Source organism: Lygodium microphyllum, chromosome 10 (genome assembly GCF_053477565.2).
Source record: "Lygodium microphyllum isolate KBCC chromosome 10, Lygodium_microphyllum_v1.1.10, whole genome shotgun sequence".
Taxonomy (NCBI): domain Eukaryota; kingdom Viridiplantae; phylum Streptophyta; class Polypodiopsida; order Schizaeales; family Lygodiaceae; genus Lygodium; species Lygodium microphyllum.
Window position 1 is genome coordinate 112935240 of NC_141144.1, and position 26423 is coordinate 112961662.

A 26423-nucleotide genomic window follows, 5' to 3' on the forward strand; every position below is an offset into this window, starting at 1 on the left:
AAGGGCCACTTTACTAATCTTTTCTATCCCTTCTTCCTTTAAAGTCTAGTACATATACAACTCCTTCTCAAAGACCATGTGCTTTGCCTCTCCTTCCCTTTCTAATCCTCTCAATGTGCTTCTAACTCCCCATATCCACCCCATTCCTAAGCCTTATATAATAAAAAATTTTAAAACAAATATTGGGAGTTATAGACCATGGAGTGATAGATTGAGGAGTGTACAAAAGGGGAGCAAAAATAACAAAGGGGAAGAAACCTATGGGTGAGAGTTTTGGAGGTGAGCCTATTGATGATGAGTTTGGGATACCACATGTTAAAAATCCATGTATAAGAAGTGCATGGAAACATGTATCAACACATGCAAGGACGGTCGAGACACCTTTCAGTAGTGCACCTTAGTTGAGGAGGTTTGAAAGGGTAAAGTATCATGTTGATAGGCTAACATAAAATGGCTTTATGAAAATGCATGATGCATATATGGTCTCTTATGTGCAGCATTTGGAACCTTCATGCTTTTGAAAAAGCATTTGAAAGCAAGGATTGAAAGAAAGCCATGGATGAGAAAATGGATGCTTTGAACAAGAATAAGACTTGAGATAGTTAAGCTACCTTATGGCAAGAAAGAAATTTGTTACAATTGGTTCTATAAGATCAAATGCAAGTCTAATGGCTTATTGGAAAGGTACAAAGAAAGATTGGTTGTTGTAAGGGGTTATGCACAAACATATGGATTGAACTATGAGGAGACATTTAGCCTTGTTGTTGCAAAGATGGCTATAGTTAGATCATTTATTTCTTTCGTTGCAATTTATGGTAGGAATTTATATCAAATGGATGTTAAAAATACTTTCATGAATGGAATCTTGAAAGAGCAAGTATATATGGAATAGACAGATCTGTATGTGTACCCTAAGTATCTGCATTATATATGCAACCTAAAGAAGGAGCTGTATGGTTAAAGCAAGTACCTAGAGCTTGGTGCAAAAGATTTAGCAAGTTTTTATGCATCATCAGAGTTTAGCAAAGCATGGTTGGCTACTCACTTTATGTTAGACACACGAAGGATGGAATGGTGATGGTTGTTATTTATATTGATGATCTCATCATAACATGTACACTTGAGAAAGAGATTTTAGAAGTGAAGCATGGTTCGCAAAAGGAGTTTGACATTAAAGGTCTTAGATTGTTGAGTATTTTTTGGCATTGAAGTAATTGACACACTACATGGAATTCTTGGTGCAAAGATAATACTACTTAGAAATGTAGAAAAAATATGGGATGGCTACATGTAAGTCAATTGACACACCATTGAACCAAAACACAAAGATGGTTGATGATGGACAATATGTTGAGAGTATTACCATATTTAGGAAGATGGTTGGTAGCTTGATCTACTTAATCATTACAATATCAAATTTTAGCTATGTAGTGGGAGTAATAAGCCAATTCATCCAAAGACCATGCAAGTCACACTTGGATGCTGTGAGAAAAGGATTGAGATATGTGAAGAAGATAGTGAGTTATGGCTTGTTCTATGAGAAATGAATCAAACTTGCCTTGTTTGGATGCACATGCATTACGATTGGGAAATAATTATTATGGATAGAAGATCCACTAGTGGATATGCTTTTTTATTCGGGTTCAATCATCTTGAGTTGGAGCAGCAAGAAAGAATGTGCATTGACTTTGTTAAGCATGGAAGAAGAGTATAGAGGAATAGCATTGGCAACATGTGAGTAGACATGGTTGAGACTACTTCTATGTGACATGAGGATTGAGATAGATGGTGGAGTTATCATATATTGTGATAACATCATTAGCATTATGCTTGCAAAGAACCTAGTCTATCATGCAATAACAAAGTATATTGAAGTGCACTATCATTTCATCAAAGAGAAAGTCATGGATGGAGAGATAGACTTAAAACCAGTGACCAATTCATGGATATCTTTACCAAAGTACTAGATAAATATAAGTTTGAATACTTTAGAAGTGTACTTGGGGTATTATGTTTGCAAGCTCATTTTAAGCTTGAAAGGGATTGTTAATAAATATAACATAGGTTAAGTTTATATCTTATGCTTGTATAAAATAAAGAGAGGTTACATGTAAAGTGTCCTAAAAGTCAAAGTATCTATCCACTTTGGAAGATACTTGGTTAGTGAGTAAGAGAGAATAAAAAGATAGAGAAGAATGAAGATGAATAAAAAGATGGATTGAGCATCCATATCTTGTGCCATCTCTCTTTCATTGCACATCTAAATCAATTTCTTTCATTAAGTTCTAAATATTATGTACTTCATAGGCATAGACTTGATATGTGGAGAGTAATGTCCGTTGTACACATGTAATTTTGAGGTTAATGTGAAGAGAAGTGCACCATATGGGTACACAGATGTAAAGTGTGAGGCTATGCACAAACAAATCCCTCCTATATAATGTTGTGTGGATTGCAATAGAGCTTCTCTCTCTCTCTCTCTCTCTCTCTCTCTCTCTCTCTCTCTCTCTCTCTCTCTCTCTCTCTCTCTCTCTCTCTCTCTCTCTCTCTGTGTGCGCGCGCACATGCACACACACACACATGTACGTATGTATGTCCATGGCTTTCTTAGTGTGGCATAATGAGGGTATAATGCACCTTGATTATGTATGCCTAATCTATCCTAACCATCATAATCAAATCCCATATTAGATTTCTTTATGGTATCAAAGGAGGTTGAAGGATCTTGTTATGCACACTCATTATGGACTTGAGGGAGCTTGAACATTGTGAAGACTAGAGATATCATCATCAAGTGGAGTTCTACAACAATGTCATTCAAGAAAGCTACTATTGAAGGATGCAAGAGGAGGTTTGCATCATGGAAGCAAAAAATGAAAAATGTCAACAAGTACAGAGATATTGGTCAAAGAAGCTATCTTGAAGTCTTGTGGAGTCAAAAGAGGGTGCATGGGATGCGTCAATCCAATGCCTCTTGCATAACAAGAAGCATGTATGGATGTATAAGCTATCCATGTGTGTGCATCAATAGGGGGATGCACTTGTGGATGCTCAAATTATTGAGCATGAGGAATGGAAGTGTAATATAGCTTCCAAAATGACTAAGCAATCCTTAGAGAGCTTTGTGAAGGCAGTACATTTGCAAGAAATGAAGACACTTGTGGAGGGCATTGCTACTCTATAACAAGAGAAGAGAAGAGGACAATAGAAGAACAAGTTGCAACTATGGTAGTTACGAGAATTTAGAAAAAGAAGTAAGAACCTTGAAGGACGAGTCAAGTAAGTAATGCAAGCAAGTCAAATGATATATGGACTCATGATACTCATAAGCATTTGGAATCTCACAATTTCAAGCTACAAAGCTAGAAACAAGAAAAAAAATATTACAAATCAAAAGGGGATACTGTCTAAAGAAAATAATGTTGATGGTCACGAAGCAAAATACAAAATGCAACCAAGGAAAATGGAAAAGAACGAGGATATGAGAGATTGTATAGATCAATGCTTAGACAAGTGACACATGGATGTGTATGTGTTAAGGACAAGGAGGGATCATTATAGAGGAAATGAATTCTTATAATAGGCAAAGTGGTGATTATCAACATAAATGAGGATATGGTTGATGTAATGGTAGCAAGGGCAATCCTAGTGCATGCTCTGAGTTGATGTAGCAAAAACCAGCAATGAGCTTTGAGTGTAGCTACAACTAAGAAATGGGAACATGATACGTTAAAGAAATACATCATAGTCCTACATCAAAGTAAGAACATGTTACATGCACGCATTAAAGAAGCTTTAATTAAAATAATCTCTGTGCACAAGCGGCAATAAGAATGATGGAGATGAGAAGAAGGTGTGCAGAAGATTAAGCTATTTGTTATGAATGTCTTTATGTGGGATGAGGTTCATAATGGGTATTCTACCCTCAGTTAACTAAAATGAAGATGTTGAAACACATTCATTCGAGTATTATGGGTAATCGTACATGAGCTAGAGAGCTCAAAACAAGAATTTGTATTTATCTTCTGCATAAGGTTTCTTCTACCTGAGCTACATAGAGCTCAAAAGTGAGATTGTATATGCATGTAGTCCTCAACAAGATGTACTCAACACAAGGCACAAGAAAATGACTCATGGTGGGGTTCTTTGCCTAAGACTACAAATCATTAAAGGATTTGGTGAGCATGTTGTGTGTGTGAGTGCACATATTGGATGCATGAGTGGGTTGATGTCTTTCCCAAACATTGTGATGGTTCAAAAAGGATAAGGTTGATTTGCATGAGTATGCTCAAATGAACATGGCACATGGACATGTGACGTACATATAGCCTATCTAGAGATAACTAGCCACAAGGTTACACTTCAATTTAGCATTGATAGGAAGGGTTAAGAGAGTATTTGCAAAAGGGAAATGTAAGATTGTATAGATGAGTTAGCTAGGACACGTCACTTAAGAGATGTTAAGAAGGCATAAGCTTTGCTGTGTGTGTGTATGTGTATGTGTATGTGTATGTGTATGTGTATGTGTATGTGTATGTGTGAAAGCACACTCATGTGTGCTATGTAGGCATGGACTTGAGATATATATATACTGTCACATAGGTGCACACGCATAAAGTGTAAGGCTAATATGGAAAGTCGCATATAAAGTGCGAGGCTACATTAAATGAAGCCTCTCCTTTGTATCATTGTGTGGAATGCAATAACTATCATGTGCAATTTCTCTCTCTTCTCCCATGCCCCTTAAGGTGGTTTAATGCACCTTAGTTATGTATGCCTAATCTATGCCAACCATCATGATTAAACCCCACATTATGTTTTCTTATGCTCCACAATGGAGCACACTACCAACTACTACATGACGATATCATCCTCCATAACGAACTCTCCAACTCATATATGCCAAGCCTTAAATTTCCTTGCAAGCTTCATGGGTTCAATGAACATCAAAAACTCCACTTGTGAAAATGAGCCTAAGTGGGTGGAAGAAGAAGAAGAAACCAGCAAGAAAACGTTTTGGCCTCCATCTCTCTTCTTATCTCTTGAGTGAGCTTCTCCTTGTGCATTCTATGTATGTTTGACACAGCATCTTGAGCAAATCCCCCCACCATGCTATTCTTGACATGGTATCAGAGCCACGCCACTGAGAGAGGCTAATTTCAAAGGTTGAAGTGAAGGAGAAGAAGCAAGGTTCGAGCAAGCAAGCAACGGGTAAGAAGCTCTCCCATTCTTCCAGTCTCTCTCTTAGATAGTGCCTGTGGAGGCACCGGAAGTAGGGCAAAACAAAAATCTCAAATTGCAGTGAGATTTGGCCATCCGAGGTCATTTCAGGTCCCGTTTTAGACTCGCAAGGTTGCAGACAACAGTTCGAGGTATCCTGCAATTTCAACTGTGTCTGCCGTATACAGGTGCACAGGCTACATATTTCAGATCTGTAAGTTCGAGGTGTTTATCAGCGAATAAACACAAGGTTTATCTGCAAACTGGTTGCAGATTGCATGTATTGTTGAGCAAACAGTGAAAAAGGTTGTCTGGTGTATTTCTGTGCACTACAAGTCGAGGGTTGCAGAAGATTTGCTTGCTGTTTGGTATTAGTTTTGTGATAATGGCAGAGAATAGTGGAAATCCTATTATTGAGAAGCTCGACAAGAACAACTATCCTTCATGGAAGTTTTGTGTGACGAACTTCCTTATTGGAAAGGTCCTTTATGAATTTGTTTCAAGTGAAGAAAAGGAGCCAGAGCTAGGTATCCCTCCAACTACTACAAATGAGTTAAAAGCATGGAAAGAGTGGAATGCGAAAGACAAAAAGGTGATGTACTGGCTATCTGCAGTAATTGATAATACTATGCTAGGACAGATCAGGAATGCAGAAACTGCACATATAGCTTGGACAATTTTTGAGAGCATGTTTTCAGTAAATACAAAGGCACGAAAGATTCAACTCAAGCAAGAGTTGAATGCCTTGAAGAAAGGAAAAATGTATGTCAATGAGTATGTTTTGAAGGTGAGGAGCATTGTACATGCCTTAGCAGCAATTGATGCAATGTCAGATGATGATAATTTGGTTTCATCCACTTTGAGTGGCCTTAATAATGAGAAGGCATGGAAATCATTTGTTACTTCAGTATATGTACAGAAGCCATTTCCAGATTTTGATGAGCTGATCTCTCTCATGATTACTAAAGAGATCAATATGCAGGGTGATTCGTTTGAAAGAAATGGTGAATAGGTCCAAGCATTTTACTCAAGTTTAGGAAGGGGACGTGGAAGATCCTCTTCAAGAGGCCGTGGTATGGGACGTGCTAACAATAACCAGCAAAACAGGTTCAATCAACAGTTTGGTGAACTGCAGGTTTCTGGAGGCAGAGGAAACTTTAGAGGTAGGGGGAGCTCTAGAGGAAGGGGTGGATGGCAGAACAGAGGTTCTAACAACTTTGGTATTGTATGTCACTACTGTGGCAAAACAGGTCATATTGCAGCCCAATGTTATGCTAAGAAAGATGATATTCACAGTGATAAGTTGTAGCAAGGAAACTATGCATCAGGTTTCTAAAGTGCCAAGGTATGTGGCCGGCTATGAATGTCAACCTAAATGGAGGAGAAGGGTCTGTGACTCCAACCTAGACACTTAGATGGCCTTTTGCAACACTCAACCCTTCGAGCGGAATGACCCAACCTTTATGCCTTATCCTCGAAGGGTGGGAGTGGATTTTGACTCCAATATCTACGATCGTTACGACTTCCCTATAATCCATAATCCTCATTGTATATTATATGAAGAGGCCCTTGTCTTCACATCAAAGAACTTATATGATACTCTAATCCAATTCACTAACAAGTTCTCTTCATGCCCTGACCCCACCTTCATTACTACTTGTAAATTACCTTAGATTGCTTAGGGTACTCCTTAGGCAAGACCCCGCCCCACAGGAGCACAGCCTTCCAGTACTCCATTTTGATCCTAACGATATAGATAGTTGCGCGATTGCCTGACTAATGATGCGAGTTGCTCTATTACCTTCATTTTGCTTAGCCCTTCCAAAGGACATGAATGATAACCACTTCACCCACTGCAATCATCCATTCCTCTCCAGCACTATCCTTTAGGTCCACCTAAACCTCAAGGGGTATCTCCAAAGTTGCCAGTTTCTTAACATATCTATTAAGCCCCCTTCTCCACCTCACTCCGATAACGAAGATTAAACTTTTGTCATGACTATGTGACTTTATATTTTTTTAAGAGAAAGAAAAAGAAAAAGATATCACACGTAGCCACTGCAAGTTGCACATTGATCACAGTCACTGCACCTAGGGGTCCTCAAGCTAGGTGTATTTGGTGGCTTCAGGCCGGCTGCCCGTCCCTAACCCCCTAGCCTCATTTCAATTCCCCACTTCATGCTTAGGGCACATCAAGGGTAGGACACACCTAGGGAGGTAACACTCACCTATGGTTAGACGTGTCACCCTAAGCTACATGCACCGCACCTCCCTTATGCATAAACTAAGTCCTTTAGTGAGGGACAACACCTAGGCTTGCTCCCATTCCCACTAGCATAAGCACAATGCACCACATGACAATGGAGCACATCCCCAGGTAATGCACCTTCTTTTCTTTTCAGGTACAAACAAAGGCCCCAACCACCAACTCCGGAGACCCCATCATCCATGCAATATCATCCATGCAATGCACTCCCCATCCTATGTGACAATGTCACCATGCAGGCGAAACAAAGCAAGGGCACACTGAGGCAATCCCAATCAAAAAGTGAATGAAGAAGCTCATTTGACAGTGCAAGAGAAGGCAATTGCGGAGGGCTAGGGGACGAATCCATCTAACACCATAATCAATTTTAAAGATGGATCCGCCCATCAGCCTCTCTCCACACAAGGATTCGTCCAACTTTATCTTCAATTTCAAGCCCATAAAACCCTCCAACACTAGGGATCATATCCAATGCAAGGGCCTCCCAATTCCATAAATCCCTCCAACACCAGGGATCATATCCAATGCAAGGGCCTCCCAATTCCATAAATCCCTCCAACACCAGGGATCATATCCAATGCAAGGGCCTTTCAATTCCATAAATCCCTCCAATACTAGGGATCATATTCAACACAAGGGCCTCCCAGTTCCATAAATCTCTCCAACACTAGGAATCATATGCAACGCAAGGGCCTTCCAGTTCCATAAATCTCTCCAACACACCTTCCAACTCAGCTTGTATACAAACTCAAAAAGCCAGTGGCCAGCCCCGCAACACCATCTGACTGACCACCCAGCAGTGCCATGGGACTAGCACTCAACTAGGAAGGGGGTAATAATTACTGCAAAGCAAAGAAAGCAGAAAATGAGCCATTAAGAGGAAAAGAGCAAGGTGGAAAAAAGGAAAAGGCACCCTACAAGAGAGTGGGCCCACCAGGAGTACAAGATGCAACCATGGAAGCCGCAAGAAGCCAAAAGCAATAAGACACAAGGCGCAACCAAAACCTCTGTAAAAGAGTGCCAAGCTCCCTCCTGTGCAATTTGTAACAATGAACGGGCGGTAGGACTAAGCTAGAAAGAAAGGAGGACAATGGAAAAAATGGCCTAGGCCATGGCTGACCATGTAAGAAAAAGGGGATAAGGGAATGACCACCCAAAAGGGATTTAGGATTTTGCATATAAAGTTCAAAAAGTGAATGAAATCTCATTCTTTGGTGTGTGGCAAAGTGGACTCTTCTTCTTCTCTTCTCTTGCATGCTTTTGCAAGTGCTTGAGGGAGGGAGTGTGAGTGAGTGAGGGAGCGAGTATGTGAGGGTGAGGGATCTTGGAGGAGAAGCCCTCCTCCTTCTCCTCTCTTCTCTTCTTCTCTTCTCTTCCCTCGTCTCGTGCGTGGCTATGGAGGATGGAGCATGGAGGAAGAGGCTTGAGGATGCTTGAGCTTACATCACGAATCATGGAGCTATTGAAGTGCTTGAGAAAGGAAGCAACTCAATTGGGCATCAAGGTAAGTTCACTACACTCATAGAGAGGGATAGTGTGTTAGCTATGTGAGAGGTAGCCATTAGTGCTCACTTGAAACGCTTGAACAATAAGTGGTCCGTGGGTCTTGGCGGTCGCCCCTACAGGAGATTTATGAGATCATACTCTTCCTTCTCAGTTAGGTCATCTGCTATGTATACATTTCGAGGCTTGTCCTCCCCCCTCGCCAAGTTGACCTTCTTAACCTTGGCTGGTCCTTCAATGCATTCACTTACTTGCCTTTTCCGTTTGGCTCCTACCAACACCACTATTCTATCACCCTTTTTATACCTCGTGAAGTGTTGGGATAGGTCTTAGGGTTTCTTTTGCCATTCAACTTCTGTCGACTGTGACCATCTCCTCTTCTCCTCCTTTAGCTTCTTACGCCTTAGGTAGACTGGAAAGTCCCCCTTCATGTGCTAGGTTATAGGTGGTTGAGGTATCTTCAATTACTATCAGAGCTTGCCTCTGACTTGGAATTGTACTCGCCCTCCTCAATGAGAGAATATGTCTCCCATGGTGCCCACAACTCTAAAGCTGTCTCAAACTCCTAATAGTGGCAGGGGGCAAGGACGAGATAGTCCTACTTGCTCATGATTTACCACCTCGAGACACTCTAGCTATTGCACATCAAAGTTGGAAGCATGAGAGAATGTGCTCAAGAGGGAGAGAGAGAGAGCTCAATTACAATAAAAATATCTTGCTTAGTGAGTTGTTCAAGGTACAACTAGTACACTCTCCTCTACCATGATTGTGTACTTTAGGCTATTTATATAGCCTCTGGAGGAGTTAGGGTTAGGGTTTCCCCTTGCTCCCCTATCCTCTAGTCCTTTTACACCTAGCTACCCTTATCCTCTCCAATATAAGGAGAGTTCCCATGCTTATTTCTCAACACCCCCCCCAATGCCAGGTGACATTGGATAAAGCATGATAGGATGCCCCCCTTAATCCACAATGAGATGCCTTTATAAATCAAGCTACAAAAAAAGGTTATAGGTAGAAAGTGTTACGAGACTCAAAAAAGTTGATCATCTGTGGATTGGGAGGCAAAGTTGGCCTCCAATTCCAGGTACTTCTGGAACACTAGGATACTTACTGGTGATATGCACGATCTTTTGGCATTTATTGCATTTCATTTTGTCAGGGTATTTCTTCCAGCAATTGCTTACAATATGCCATTTTTTGTGATAGAAAGAGCACTTAGTAGAAGTTGTATGAACTAACACTTGCTCACGAGAAGTAAATGCTGAAGTCCCTTCAATATGATTTCTCTTCTCTTCATCCAGGCATGACTCGATGGTACTTGCCAAGGTTGGGTTTGGGATATTAGTTAGGGTAGTCACAAGAGTCGGAAAGACCTTCTTCACAAACTTTAGAAAAATAGCAATGGCAACTTTATTATGAATTGGTGCTTGAATGGAGGCTAGCTGTGCCATGAGCCCCTTCATATGTGAAATAAACTTGCTTAGATCTTCTCCCTATTTGAACTCCAAGCTAAAAAACTCAATCTTTAGAAAGATCTTGGAGGTCTTTCTTGTAGTGTCGTAGAGCCTTTCAAGTTCATCCCACTTCTCCTTGGCAATGGAGAGTTGGTCAATATGATGAATTAAAGATTCATCTAAATGAAGCATGATGATGGCATGAGCTCTTTCATCATCTTCTACATCAAGGGGATTGGATGGCTCAATAACTTTGGTTCCTTTTATGAAGGGTCAGTAGCCTCATTCCATCATTTTATATTTTACGAGGGCTTGCCAAGGATAGAAATCTTTTCCATCGAACTTGCAAATTTGGGGCCTTACATCTGCATAGGTCATGGCCATTATAGGAAGGTCTTACCTATTGCTTTGAGCAATGTTGGTATCTAGTCCTTTATAGGTGACCAAGCACAACCCAAATAGCAAAACTGATAGCCCTACAAATGATACCTTTAAAGCTTTAGAGATGAAAAAGGTTGGAAATCATACATATGTAATATCTCAAGATAGGATTTTGGAGGTCCAGTTCTTCGAACAACCCTTGATTTAAGCTTTACTATTTTCCTAGGTTTCAATGAGGTGAGCTTTGATTGGACTTCAGGCTCTTCCCCTCCTTATGGTTTAGTATATGAGTATTTGGTTGAGCAAGGTCAATTAATGACCTCGACACTTGGTAAAGAATCCGAGGAGATTTCAATCACTTCAATATTCATAGGGTAGTACTATTGATATCACTGAATGCCCTTTAAGTGCTTAGAAGCACTTATCTTAAGATTGAGATGTTTAGGTATTACCTTGTCAAGCTTGGTGAGACACTTGACTTATTACTGAGGCTGAAGTCACACTTTTCGGTGAAGTTATGATGTCCCCCAAGTATTGGAGCTACTTAAAACCAGGAATACACTTTAGAGCATATGCTTCAGTGATTAGAATCACTATTAATGCTTAGAAATTGAAAATTTTGTAAAATGGAAAATCTTGAAGCTTTCTGGCTATGGCTACTAGAAACCCACAGTTAGGGTTTTGCTCACAGCAACTAGCAGAGGAGGAATTTTCTCAAACCCTCTTAGAGGGAGTTGGCCCACTAGGGGGGCTATGAAAGCCCTATAGTGTCCCCCATGATTGCACCATCATCAATAAGCACGAAGCCCTTGAACAGCATGCTATCAAAACTGTGCTCGATTTCACGATTTGCACAATATTGCCTTCCACGACACCCAATGGTAGCATGAGATGATCCGTGCTAGAGCGCCCTGAGCTGAGAATGAAGTCTCCAGAAGGAATCAAGAGCTAATATTGCCACCTTTGCACACACCAGCTCCTCAAAGGTCAGGGGGTCTAGCTGGCTATGGTGGAAAAGAAGGTAACTGAGATGGCAAAAGAACTTCTTGTGCACTTAAGTGTGTAGACAGGCTGAGGAAAGCTAAAGGATCAGAGATGGCTCTGATACCATGTTGCAAATCAAAGTTGGAAGCATGAGATAATGTGCACAAGATGGAGAGAGAGAGAGCTCAAGTACAAGAAAAAGATCTTGCTTAGTCAATTGCTCAAGGTACAACTAGTACACTCTCCTCTACAGTGACTGTGTACTTTAGGCTGTTTATATAGCATCTGGAGGAGTTAGGGTTAGGGTTTCCCCTTGCTCCCCTGTCCTCCAGTCCTTTACACCTAGCTACCCTTATCCTCTCCACTATAAGGAGAGTTTCCATGCTCATTTCTCAACACTAGCCAAGCTTGATTGTAGTCTACCTTGGCCACTCCTTTGCTCACTCGGAACATGTTCATCTCTCGAGGTTTAGAGTCTTCCTTGATCTATTCAATTATCCTTCCTTCCAAATCATAGTCTATGGTTTGTATTTCCTCCTTGCTCTTGTTTTTGAAACTTTCAAATTGGGTCTGTAGGTTGCTTGCAAGGTCCCTACTCCCATATGCAGTCTCACTCGTCGAGAGAGCCCAATTATATGACAAGTTTAGGTTGTACACCTTGGTCCATTTCCACTCCCTGCTTTTCATAAGATCCTTGAGGGGCTTCGAGTTGGCAATTGGGTTATCGGCTAGCTTCCTTGACAAGTGCTCAAGGATTCTGTGAATTTCCAATTTGTTTGCTAAAACATGATAGGTAATTGACGTTGATTGGCCCATGGGATTTCTAGCCATCATGCACACAGGTACTGAGGGCAACTTAGAAGTGACGGCACTCTTAGAATTGCTTGCAGAATTCACTGCTTGCTTGCACTCATTCTCTTCCTCCGAGAATGGGAGGTCGATGGTTGCCAATGTGTGCATCCAATCCTACTCATCCTCAAGGCAAGGAATGTACTTTGTTAAAGCCCCATAATCGCTTCTTGCTTTTGAGTCCCCCTTCAGTAGGTAGAGATAGCATCTAAATCCATGGGTGAGGTCTTCCAAGTGTCCATTTCTACTCAGACTACTTCAGATCTATTGCCCAAGAATATTAGACCATTACCCTAGTCCTCTATTACTCTGGCATTTGTCATCCATGGCATTCCTCTAGCGGGATATCATAATCCACTCCCTTTATCATTACGAAGTTTACAGAGAATTGGATTCCTATTATCTTTAATGGCCAATCCTTTAGGACTCCAAAGGGTTAACCTTCATTCCATTTGCTAGGGTGACATTGAACCTTGTAGTTTCCATTGGTGAATTTCCCCAAGTTTGCAAGACTACGTGACTAAGTACGCTAACCCTTGCTCCCATGTCCACTATATCCCCTTCCTATTCCCCTTCCTGTAGTATCTCCTAAGGCAACGATAGATAAGACTGCATGCATCTCAGTGCCCTCCCAAAAGGCATTTATTTGTGGGGACTTAGACATGGGAGTCAGCGTTAGATTGGGTATGGGTGCCATGGCATCGTGTTCTGGAAGGTCTTGTGGCTTTCGGTCATTACTGTGTTCTACGCATCGCTTCAACTCTTGCCAAAGCATGGGGTTTGTCTAAGCAGTTCCCCTATTGACACTGTCACAAGAGTCGTTATGAGTGTTGCTAGCAAGTTTTTATCCCTCTTTCCCTCCTCAGCTTTGTGGATCCCTTGCCAATGTTCTTGAACTACTTGTGCATTCTTGGTCCTCTCACTCTACCCATGCAACTGCTCACATGGTGGCATTATCTCTCCTGCTCTCAAATATGTAGGTGAGGCTGGTGGGCTCAAGGTTGAGAATTCCTCGACCTCTCCCTCAATTATAAGTTCAACATCTTGAAGATGTGCCTGCACTTCTTTTATCCACTCCTTGACCTTATGTGCAACTTTCAACTGTTGGTTGGGTTCAGGGTACTCTCCAACCTTAGAGCTTCCCTTCTCTCTCGTCTTAGGAGCAGATATTTTTACTTCAACATATATAACTTGCTTACGCTTGGTTAATGTGGTCCCACTCTTGGTTTTGAGCATTATTTTTGCCTCGGTTCTTTTCTTTCGCCATCGTTGTTTCTTCTTCCCTATGACGGATGCATCCAAGTTGCCAGGCTTGGGTAGTGAGATACGGTCCTGCTTTGTTTGAGCTTGTGTCATGACTTTAAGGGTATAGGTGTGGCATCAATGTCACGCGACTCGACACCAAAAATATCGAGCAACATAGATGGTATAATTGCTGAGCTAGTGGAGGGCTTTCATCTAGGGCAATCAATGAATAGATGTGTGACTCTACTTTCAGGGCACCTCAAATCATCCTTCTCTCTATTCGCTTGCTCCTTTTCAGGGCAGCGAGACGAGATATACCCTAGATGGCCACATGTCCAACATGCTATGGGTCCCTAGTTCTGAGCTTCTCCTAGGCCTCTTCCTCTTCCTTTGCCTAAGGCCATGATTAATATGGACCTATAATCTATCAATATTGGATTGCCTTCTTCATTGTAAGAAACATAAGGATTAAAATAAGAATCTTCCTTTAGGGATTCTTCTACCAAGTGCACTAGAGCTTCACTCGGTGGATGGGTAATGATAGATACAGTAGATCTAGGGATCCCTGTAGGGTTGACATCTGTCCTCCTTGGTGCAGTTGGCTTTGAGTCACTGGGTGTGGGGAGTTCTAAAGGGGCTCCCCTTCCCAAATATAGTTGTCTACCCCCTGGATAGTAAGGTTGCGTGTAAGGTTGTTGGTAAGGCAATTGTATTTGCAATTGACAATGTGTGGCATCATGCTCGAATCTCCCACAATTGGCACAAGGTCTTGCTCTAGGATTAGGGCATTCAAATGATAGGTGATTTTCTCCACAGTGTACACACTGCATGTGGGGGGCTGCATAGGTCTTTGCATTGACTCTTGTAGTTTAGCCAACTCTGCTTTTATAGCTTGGGTCCAATCAATATTCTTCCCTTTCTCCTATTCGCCAAAGACTATTCGTTCACTAGTTGCTACAACCCTCTCAGAGTTCCCAATTGCATTGCTACCCTGCTATACCGACCAAGAGCTTCTCTACCTAAGAAAATCGTCTACCCGTATAGCTTCCTCAAAGGCTCTTGCAAAGCATGTCCCTCTACATGTTCAAGTTGCTTTCTAGGGCCTTATATAGCTCTTCATTTTGGATCCCATTAATGAGCACAGTTGAGACCACTCTCTCATTGGGTCTCTCGGTCATGCAAGTATCTACTTATAAAGACTCCTTACTGGGTAAGATAGTCTCATATGTCCTCCTTGTTCTTTTGGTTGACATTCATCAACTTAATAATGAGGTTATCGTAGTATCCTACCTCTCCGAGAATCTCTTGATGAAGAGATCTTTCAGCTATGTGAAGTCATTACACTCATCATTGTCTAAGCTGGTGAACCAAGTCCCTCCCTTGTCTCCTAGGCACAAACTAAATGCTTGTGCTTGTTGAGTGGGTTCTGTGAGATTATTTGCCTCACATACCTGCCCAAATTGCTTGACAAATTTGTAGAGATCATTCCCTACATGATATTTATCAAGTTGCTTCACAACTATGGGCATTTTTGTTTGGCTTTTGGCATTTGGAGTAACTCCCAACCCAGCTAACAATGATGCTACCAAGGCTATCCCACTCTGCTCAACACTAGTAGTGTCTAACAATCTCTTGGTGAGTAGCTCACTCAGTGTAAGATTGGCTTCTAGAACTCTCTCTCTATCGGCATTGCCTCCCATTCTTTTCCTATCCGATATGGCTAGGATCCTATAAACCTCATTGAGTTCCCCTCTTTTGACACAACCTCCTTTGAGCCCTTTGCTCCTGACTATAATTTTCCATGCGTTGCAATGCCATCCTTGCCAGTCTCCTCTCTTTCTCAAGGTATGCTACAACATATGCCATCAATCTTCCATGGTGTGCTATCTTCGTTTGCTTGTCGTATTGTGTGACAAGGTGCTAGATGTTGTCGGGGTGTTCAGTCATACTAAGGTCAAGGTCTAGGTCTAGGCTATTCTTATTTGAGCCAGTGCATGCCATTGTAGTTGCCTCTTGACCCACTAGTGCGTCTATGAGGTCAACTATGTCGACTAGGGACGTATCCCTAATCCTGGTGGCAAGCCTCTCCTTCAATTGGAAATGCGAGGGTTTGGTTCTCTCCATGTCTTTGGCCTTGGTTTTTGAGTTTTCTCCTAATTCCTTGGTTGTACTCTTATTGGTGGATTCATTTTTAGGTTAATTTCCCTTAATGTATTCCTTGTTCATCCACCCATTCACAATTGTGCAAAACTTATGCTCTAGCAATGCAGTGTGACGTGCACTGTGCAAAATTAGGCTTTCCAATTTCCATACATGCTTACATGCCTATACTAGCAAGTGTGACTTTTAAGGAGTCAACTGCTTCGATCTATTCCTGCTCTTGATGCGGTTGGAAGAAGGGGTGTTGATACTCCTGATTGGTTGAGTCTGAGTTCTTTATGGCCACTACAAGGGGTCTGTTAGGCATTTGGCCTTATGAGTCAGCTTTGGATCTCTAATTAGTTGGCAGCGACCAAAGGTCGGGTCTTTTGGTTCCCTACAAATTGCTAGGACGAGTTCCCTTCTTTTCTAGGTGCAAACACTTCTGCAAGTTCGCTTACAAATTCAGGCTCTATCACTAGTCAGTTGGGGCAAGCCCCTAGAAAGTTGAAAATCTCAATTAGATAGGGTTGTGGTCATCTGGTCCAAGGCCCAGACTTGGACCTCCAAGCGGTCAAGGCTCTTGAACTTGGACAAGAGGTATCTATTTGAGTGTTCAAGGGGTGCCTATCCGAGTTCTAGTAGTTGACCATCCAAGGCCGAGCTGTCTTGTTCAAGTGTGGCTGTTCGACATTGCGTTATCAAAGTGGACACTAAATGGCTCAAACATCCGAGCACTCCCTCAAGACTCGGCTGTTCGAGGCCTGCGGTCTCGCATTCTGAGCGCCACGCGAAAGTCACTAAATGGCACAAAAATGATTCTATTTCATTCAATACATGCTTATTAATGCTACGACGATTCAAGAACAAAACAATAGATTGCAACAGGGATCTTGAGCATACCTTGTAGGGCCAAATGCATCAAACCACGCATTGTAGGCAATGCAACCTACAACCTATAACTATCTACCTCTCTCTCACAAGCTCTCTCTCTCTCAAAATCCTCGAATGCAAATGAGTTCTCTTTCTCTCTCTCTCTCTCTCTCTCTCTCTCTCTCTCTCTCTTATCCCCCTTTGTGTTCTCACCTTCTCCCCTTACCTCTATTTTTCTCCCTGGACATACAAAAATCCAATTTCTTTCTTCCCTTGTTTCCCTGTTCTCCATGGTTATCCAAAGAGTTATCTTTTTCCTTATTGCCTAAACCTTAGTGCCTCAAATCTGATACAAAACACACAATTTCTATTCTACCAATGCACATAAAGCTTCTTACACCTAAAATAATATGCAAAAGAGATCGAACGGCCTCCGACTCCCTTGCTTCCTACCTAAAACCAAGCGTCGTTTTGGAGTTGAACTCCTACTTTGCTGCTCAAATTGAAGCACGCAAGCACTCAAGATTGAATCTGTTGGTCCCAGCAACGGAACCAAAATGTGGGAGCTTTCACTCGACCACCAAGACCCACGAACCGCTTATTGCTCAAGCCTTTCAAGCCTACAAGTGTAGTGAGCTTATTTCAATGCCTGATCAAGTACCCTCCTCTCTCAAGGACACCGATAGCTCCACAATCCGAGATGCAAGCTCAAGCAAGCTCAATCCTCCACCTTCAAGCTCCATCCTCCATAGCCGCACACGAGACACGAAAAGAGAAGGGAAGAGAATAAGAGAGGAGAAGATGGAAAGCTTCTCCTTCGCGGTCCCTCACCCTCACACACTCACACTCACACTCCCTCTCTCAAGCACAAACACAAGTAAGCAAGGAGAAGAGCCACTTTTGCCACACACCAAGAATGAGTTTTTCTATTCACTTTTGGCTTTTATACATGTCCTTATCCCTTTGGGCACCCATCCCCTTTTTTACACTGACCATCTTGCCAAGGTCCTCTTTTCCTATTCCCTTCTATTTACATCATGCCTTCACCTATGCCCGTCTACTCTTTACAACTTGCATAGGAGGAAGTTTGGTGCTCTTTTCCAAAAATTTGGGGGTGCCTTTACATTTTAAAATGCACCTTTGCCTTTGCCTCAACTAAAAAGGTTGCCCTTGCGCTTTTGGCCTTTTCTTCTCTTATCCTTCTATCGGGCTACCTCTTTCTGCTTTGCTCCACATATTTGAATTTTCTTTTGCTTCCTTCTTGCACTGGGTTAACAGATCATCTCGTTCATGGGGTAGGGTGCTACATAAAGTGATCCAGGCCTCTAAACTAGAGTCCTAGATATTCCTATGCCATTAGGTTGTGCCTCTCATATCCCTCCACCCTCCGAGGTACCTCCACCTCCTTGTCTTCCCAGTAATCTACATGTTCTTACTACCACCTTGTGGGATGCCTCTTCCATTCCTCTAGCCATCTCCTTCCTAGCCTTGCCAAAAGCTTGATGACATCTTCCACCACCCTAGGAGATAATACTCTATCTAATGTGCAAGGGAAAGTGAAGGAGAACTCAAAGGGATTGCAACGGTTCTCCCATTCCCACACTACAAGTTCACGGCCCTAGTTATCAAGATTCACTTACTCTCTATGTTTGTGCCTCATCTCCACCATTTGTTCATGTGGCCTTGCTTTCTCCCCTTGGTCTTCTAGTTGTACATGTGGATCCAGAATGGGGCTTGGTTCCTGCACTTATTCTCCTTCTTGATGCTGGTTCAAAATTAGGCCCTTTTTCTTGAACCAGCTCTTGTGGCTCGTGTTGAGGTGGTTGCATTTGCTATTCTGGCTCCCCAAGCCCTAGCAAGGGGAGTTTCTATGTGGTTAAACTAGTTGAGTTTGGTGAGTGAGTTACTCTTCCACTCACAAGCTTGGGTGCCTTATCACATGGAGTCCATGTTGTAGGGCCTGCATTGTTAGTTCTAGTTTTCTTCTTAGTTGCTCCAATGTCTCTTCTCCTTCCGGCTATGTAACATTCAATATTGTACTCAAGAATGCAGTTTGTTGCTCCAGCATTCCTATCTCGACAATCGCGGCTTTGCTTTACGCCAGGAGGCAATCACTCTCGGAATTGGCTAGCTTGTAGGCTAAGTTTTTGATTTTATCTTTGTTACTGACTACACATTCTTCTGGTTTTTCCTTCATCTGCTTGAACCCTTGATTTTGGTACCTAGCTAGGGTGGCAATCACCTGCTCTTGCTCCTACCACATTGTATGCATTTGTTCTTGCTCTTGATTTTTACGCTCCATCTGCTTTTCCATTATGGCTTGTTCGTGGAGAGTTGGTTGTGCAACTCCATCAGTTTCTTCGTGTTCTCCTCATCTTTTTGGTTCCTTGCCACCTCCAGCTCTATCCTTGCCTCTTCTCTTTGCCTCTTCAACTCCTTTGTTTTCAGCTCTAGACATTTCTTGGGAGTTGAAGGCACACATATTTTCCAGGGAGATATGGTTCTCTCTTTCTTCATCATACAACTCTTTTAGACCCTCTTCTCCCTTTCTTGCCTTCAAGTCCTCTTTTAGTGAGATTACCTCCTTATTTATGATGGTCATCACTCTTACTTATTCCATTCTGTAGTCTACAAAGGCAGTCTTTTCTTTTTCAAGTTTTGCAAGCACGGCCTTTTTTTATGTTGCCTTGTGGATTTGGTTTTGAAACTCCTTTACCAGTTCATCCCGATCTTTAGTGTGGCGCATGGCTGAAGTCATGAAAGTGGTTGACACTTCTAATGAGCGAGGTACCTTTGGCCCTTGGCATGACTCTGAGTCGGCTCTACTGTTGGCCTCTTTGTTCTTGTAAGGGGGGCTCCTTCGCTGGGTGTAGATGCAATTTCTTGTACTTTGCTAACTAGGCATTGTACCTAGGTCATGATATTGCTTTCGTTGACCGCCCCTTTTGTAGTGCCTTGTGTTGGGGTGATTGTTGGCATGCCATGACTAGTGGGATTGGTTGTAGTGGGGCTTTACCCTTGCCTTTCACCATTAGTCTTGGTCCCACTTCGTCAACTCAGCTACATTCATGCTTGGCACATCCTCTCTTGCTGGGCTCATCATTGCCAATTCCTGAGATCGGGAGGGTTGCTCCACAGATCTCCGAATGGACAGGGCAATCCCCTCTTCCTCCTGTTGCCTTAGTCGTTCTTCCTTATCTTCTTATCTCTTTCTGTGCTCTTCTTCTAGCCTCTTTGACTCCTCCTCCACCCTTTGTAGCTCTTTATTTTCCTCCATTGTGGATCGAGTTCTTCTTATGGGGATTTTGAGAGTGATCTTTTTCCTCCCCCCTTGGCTTGAAAACTCTATGCCTTGCCACTCACCGATTGTCCTCTCGCTTGAGGCTTCTTGTAGTTGAGATGGTTGGTCATTCTTCTTTTCATTAATAATTCTCTCCACGTTGTCCCACTGCTCTTTGTGGCATTCTTCTTTCCCCTATTCTCCTATTGAAAGCGAGATGATCGGGCTTGCTGGGGTGGGAGAGTGATGCTCCTTGTGGATTGGTAATGGCTCCAGGGTCTCCTCTATAGCTTCTCTTTTCGCCTCCCCTAGAGTTTATTGGATAATGGCCATTAACACTCCTCCAGAGCCTACGGTGGAAGCCTTGGAGGCAGGTTTTTTCCTCTCGAACTCTACTGCTTTGGTAGCTGGAGACTCCCCTCTTGCCACCTTTGGTGTTGTGGCTAGTACCTTTGGTGATGCCTGTATTGTCTTTCGGACATAGGCATTCCAATTCATCTCATCCAAGGCATTGGATGCAAGGCTCTCTAGCAATGGTACGCCTATTCTATTAATAAGGGCATTATATCTCTGGCTTGAAAAAAGGATGTGCACCATTTTAGCTTGCTGTCGAATGGTGGGGTTAGAAATATCAACTAGGCTGATTCCATCATTAGTGTAGACCTTCTTTTTGTCCATCCCCACCATTTCATACATATCCCTATTTGGCCTCTTCTCCGACTTCTCTGCTAACCCCAGTGTTGCCTTTCCACGATCTCTGGATTAAGGGCAACTTTCACCCTTCTAGAGGTTTCACCTTGCCTGATAGTCATCGTGTCACTGTTCCTTTGGACATCGAAAGTCCTTAGAAATTTTGTACATTTATTGTGGTCGATGTCTTGTCCCACCTTTTCCAGGTACTAGGTAAGGTTATATCACTCTATCATGTGTGCCATTGCTGCTTTGAATGTCATGATTCCTTCCTGATTATGGATGCTACGATATTTTAATTGGTTGAATGCTCGAATCTCCATGGCTAATCCATATCTTTTATGCTCCTCCTCCGAGAAGGGGAACCTATTGGCTTTATCCTGTTCTCTTGCCATTTAGGTTCCTGTTGCCACATAATATCCCACAATTAGTTTTCTTTAAAGGGCATCTCTTACACGGAAATTCAAATGACTAGAAAGATTAGCATTTGACAATGAGGAATATAACCCACAAAATAAGAATTCTCATACCAATTACTCCACGCACTTGATACATTCATTCTTCCCTTTTAGAATTCAATTCCTATTTTGAGTTTTCATCCATTAGTCCCCTTCCCCCTGGAAATGATGAAAATCCTTCCTAGGATTGTGGAACTCAAGGTGTATGGGCGTTCAGTGCACCCATGGTGTGCCTCACTTTCTCAAGAACCAGTTGTAAAACTTGGGGTTATACTCAAGAGTTGCATAATGGTCCATATCCTGTGGGCGAATGCCTACTTGCGTGATATAAGTTAATACATCAATCACTCAAGAGGTCATCGAAGTTGAATCAACTTGCAATGTGGAGTTCCCCCTCTGTTAGAATCTTATCCAAGTATGGGTGAAGCATGATATTGTCTTCTAATGGCCAAGCCCTAGTTAGGGCCAACACTAAATGAGGTGGGGGCCACATAGGTCGGGTTGTACTTGGAAGTCTTGATGGCACACCGTTGCTTCGCATTTGATTTGGTATCGCTCTTGAGCCCATGAAAGGTGCAAATTATACCGCTTGCATAAAAAATTGGACTCAGATTCAATGAGTCGTTGGAGTTCAGAAAGTTCCTATGGTGGGCTAGTCATAATTAAGAATTACTTGAGAAAAAGATAGCCCTACTAATGCATGAAATGGATGAGATATTAAAGGCTACAAAGGAGTAGTAGGTGATTTTGAATAAATTACCTAGGTGGTAGAACCAAAGTTGGAGCGTGTCAAGCAAAAAATTGAGCAAAAAGAAGAAAAGAATGGAGACACCATCTTTGATTTATCCACTTGGTTAGCACAAGCAAACTAGTAAAGAAAATGGGCTAATGAAAGGGCTAGTTTGGACGAAAGATTGATGCATAAAAGCTTCATCCAACTATAGCCACTAACCTAGATAAGGAGGACTTAATTGAGGAACTAAGGAGGAAGTTGCAAATAGCAAGAGAGGCTCTCAAAATATGTTTGGAAGTAATGGTGCCTTAGTCAAATTATAGAATTACAAGAGAAGATTGTGTGCTATAGCTTAGGGAGGCAAGATTTTTAATGAAGATTTGAAGAAAATTGACATTATTAGTCAAGAAGAGCCATTGACATCACCAACACCACTTGATATAGAGGAGTGGGACAACGAATACCCCAAAGTCAATACCCCAAGCACTAGTAACCACAGAAGACTCACCAAATGAGCCCACCTCTTCGGACAACAAGTAGGGATCCTAAGCAAACGGATAACATCTACAAAAGGCCAAATAGGCCTATGTGACCAAAATCTTACATATGAAAATTTAGGGAAATTTCCATTATCCCAAAATAGCTGACATTTAATGCTATGACTATTTAAGTGGAAAATAAATAGTGAACAATACATAGCTGATGAATAAAAAATGATGTCTAAGCCATATATAGTGTGGAATTGCTCAAGAAGCACTTTCATTTCAGGATATCTCTCATGGGTTTGTCAAGCATAGAGAGGCTAAACCGATGAGGTAGGGACCCCCTATGATGGTGTAGTATTCTCTCTATCTATATGGTGCCTCTTGCAAGGGCATGGACCAGCTAGATGTGGGCGGTAGGCTCTACATCTTTTTGTGGCTATGTCTAAGGTGGTCTCTCGTGGTGGGGTCGTCAATCTCACAAACCAAGGAGGGCTCTTTAGTGGAGGGAGTAGTCAAACTCGATGAGTAAGAAGAAATGTAACTTTTCACATTAAAAAATAAAATGGATGAAAGGCACTACCAAGTTCAACTTATGAGTTTTAAACTTGTCAAGATGGGAACATTCTTCCAAGGTTGGTCCTCATAATTGAATGATCCTTGCAATTGTAATAAAGTGGGTTTTTCTACTAGAGGGCTAGTGAGAAAAAGGTTGCAATAGAACCATTAGAATAGTATGGCCTGATGTGCAAGGATGAAACTATCTACAAGGTGCATACCATTAGAATAGCATGGCCTCATGTGCAATGATTAAAGTGTCAAAGGGTATACACCATTAGAATAACATGGCCTTATGGGCAGTGGATAAAAGCAATCTAGTACCCACCAACAAGGCCATAGCACAATGGCTTAAGTTATAAAGTTGTGTGAGTTCAAACCCTGCCCTATGCATCTCTTGAGTGACAATAAGAGATCTCTTCGTGTCCAAAGCATCTAGTATACTCTCATTTTGGGTACCATGTAAATAGATGCTGGACATAATCAGTTTGAATTCTTAAGAATAATCGTAAGAGATTGACACCGTTCCGAAGCGACTGCTGAGCGACGTAAAACAGGCTATGGCATGCTCCTGCAGCGGACCCTTCTCCCCTTTGAAGCCCCTCGACGTCCCGAGCAAACACGCAGGCGTGCAATGGAGCTCCGGCAAGCTGCGTCGCTTCTCCTCCTGCTCCTCCCCTGCCGTTTCGGCAGCCAAAGGAGGCCCTGCGTCCAGGTCTAGGCAGTCATCCTCATCCTCGTCGGGGAGACATCAGGACAACATAGCTCTCGTTGCGCAGACAATCAAGGACCGCGGTAGTAGTAGCGCCAAGGACCGGTCCTTCCATCTTTCCTTCCTGGAGATTCAAGACGAGCGGCAGCTTCCTCTGCCCAGCCCGCCAACAGGCTTCGTCCTCAATGAAGACGGTGGCGTCGCCCTCATGTCCCCTCCCAATAAGAGAGTCACAACCATTGTGAGAATCCATATCGTTATCATCATTCAGCGAGCAATTGGATTGAAAAGTATCATAGCCATGATGATCTCTAAACTACAGTCATATCTACTTCAGTCAGACGCAACTTAGTGTGCTGTACGGTAGACTCAACTTAATGTGCTGTATTGTAGAGTTGGCATTTAGGATTTGTTTTCTTTTTTGGCAAATAAAGAGTGGCTAATTATATTACTTCAGGAAAAAACCCCTTTGAATACAAGGAAGTGTTCATGCTCAACAGACTAGCTGGAGCTGATGGAGAGTCACAAATATATCAAATGTATAAGCTTCTTAGGGCGGTCTAGGGGGGATGGGGGCAAGAAGCCATGGAGGGGGGCTTTAACGCCATTTGGGGTTGTCTGCTTGCATATTGAAAAACAGGTCTTGGCCTCCCCAAGTGCGCATGAAGTGAAAACGGTGTTCCTGACGAGCCTTGGACTTGCCCTGAACTTGATCCCATCGTTTGCGGAGGGAGTGGATGATGGAGGTTCAGAGCTTTGCTAAGGTCGCTTGTACTGAAAGTCTCTCTCCGCCAAAAACCTCTTGACACCACGCCTTTCAAATATGCCTTCCAGTAAGACTCCCTATGATCTCCCATACTTCAGAGCGGTCTGCTGTGGGCTCCAATACCTGGCGGATGGGTAGAGCCTCCAAACCGACCACTGCGCACAACCTTGCCTCGATAATGAATATCGTGTTCTGCATCTTGGCTTCATACAGAAGGTGACAATCCTGGCTGATTGAGCCTGCTAGCAAAAAGCTCCCCAAGAGATGCATCCAAGACTGGGAGCCATGCGGCGAAGGATGCGGCATGCTCCTCTCAACACTAGTTACGCCACCTCGCATGATCAAAGGCAGTGTTTTGGGGTTTCCAAAAGTTGCTGTGTGCAGCGCTTACAAACTCCCTCCTTTTACTTCTGGGCAAGCCAACTTTCCACCGCCAAGCCTCCATGTGCTACCAGCCATAAGAAATACGATACCCTCCTTGATCTCTAGCTATCCCATAGGCGGCGCTAGAAGGTTTGTTGAAAAGGCTTCGTAATGCCGTGCTCCACCCAGTTCCCGCTACGCGACGGCGCCCAATCCATATCCTCCTGCATCAGTACGTGTCTACCAATCCTGGCAATGTACTTCAGAAGCCTCGGAGGCTTCTTGGCGACTGCAGTGGCCGGCCATAGCCACTCCCCTGGATCCCACTCCAACTCATCAACTGGCTTGCTCTTCCAGATCCAAAGGTGCCACTCCCTGAACTCCTTCCAGGAGACAAAAGGGTCCAACCGCCATGACTTTCCTTGAAAGCCAATCACTTGGATTCTCCTCCATGAAAGGACAGCAATCCCCTCGTCCTGCTGCCTCTTGTTAAGAGCCGAACGCCCTCCACGGTGAAGAAAGTCCCAGGTGGAGTGCCGCTCACTCTACCCGCCACCTAGAGGGGGATGCCTGCTGGTGAAAATCTAGCAGCCCATACCTCCCCGGGCTCTATTGACTCTCGTATCGGGGGAGCAAGCCACTCCTGAGATACTGCTGCATCTATCTCCCTTCTCCTCAGCTCCACTCCTCTATGGCAGCCTAATACTCACTGCAATACCTCCTCGTCCACCAACTTGTATACCTCTCGCCACGTCCTGATGGTACGAACTGGGCCGGTCTCCCACCCAACCCATTGGATATGGGGGCGCTCACCAATCTGTGCCTCATTCGGATCTTTGACATGGGGGTTCTAGATCACCAGCTGACAGTCTATCTCCTCCTGGCAGCTTGGGGGGCTCTGGATTAGGGCCTTACGGAAGCCCTGCCACACGCGGAGCAAGCTGTGTAGAAAAGGTGATCTGTGGGGGATGATCTGGGCTGATGTGAAGATCCATCTCAGGGACGGTCTCCACTCACCACCAAGCCTTGGTCTACACTCCTGAAGACCCTCTTGCAATAGGACCTTCCAGGTCTGCCCTCCTAGTGTGAGACCGCAGACGACTAGCATGCCCTAGTGGGCCATACTTTGATACTCTGGGTCTATGATTCGGAGACCTCCTTCTAATCGATACCGTATGATGGTCGCCCACGCCATCTTGGCCTCGGAATCCTTGGAGCCTTTTGACCCGGACCATCGAAAGTTTCGCATTAGGCGGTGAAGTTGCACTACACAGGATGGGGAGAAACACCAACACGAGGCGATGTACCAGGCCGTCGCTAGGAGGACTTGGTTAACCACTAGGACTTGGCTAGCTAGTGAGAGGCGAGCCATGCTCTAGTAGGTCAGCTTCCTCCGAATAGAATCGAGAACTGGAAGAAATTGCTGGGCAGGAGTGATGTGGAGTCCCACTTGGAACCCTAGATAAC

At 43.2% G+C, this 26423-nt stretch overlaps 1 protein-coding gene across 4 annotated transcripts in view; it reads left to right on the forward strand.

Moving 5' to 3' along the window:
- Positions 1 to 23557: 23557 nt before the first annotated feature.
- Positions 23558 to 26423, forward strand: part of LOC148030452 (BTB/POZ domain protein TNFAIP protein) — a 35716-nt gene continuing 32850 nt past the window's right edge. The window contains exon 1 of one of the 4 annotated variants that reach the window (XM_087686773.1): positions 23558 to 24068. In XM_087686773.1, the coding sequence (XP_087542899.1) occupies positions 23676 to 24068 (393 nt within the window). In that variant the 5' untranslated portion in view covers positions 23558 to 23675. The remainder of the gene's footprint in view (positions 24069 to 26423) is intronic. The other 3 variants (XR_015692194.1, XM_087686771.1, XM_087686774.1) reach the window with 3 other exon arrangements.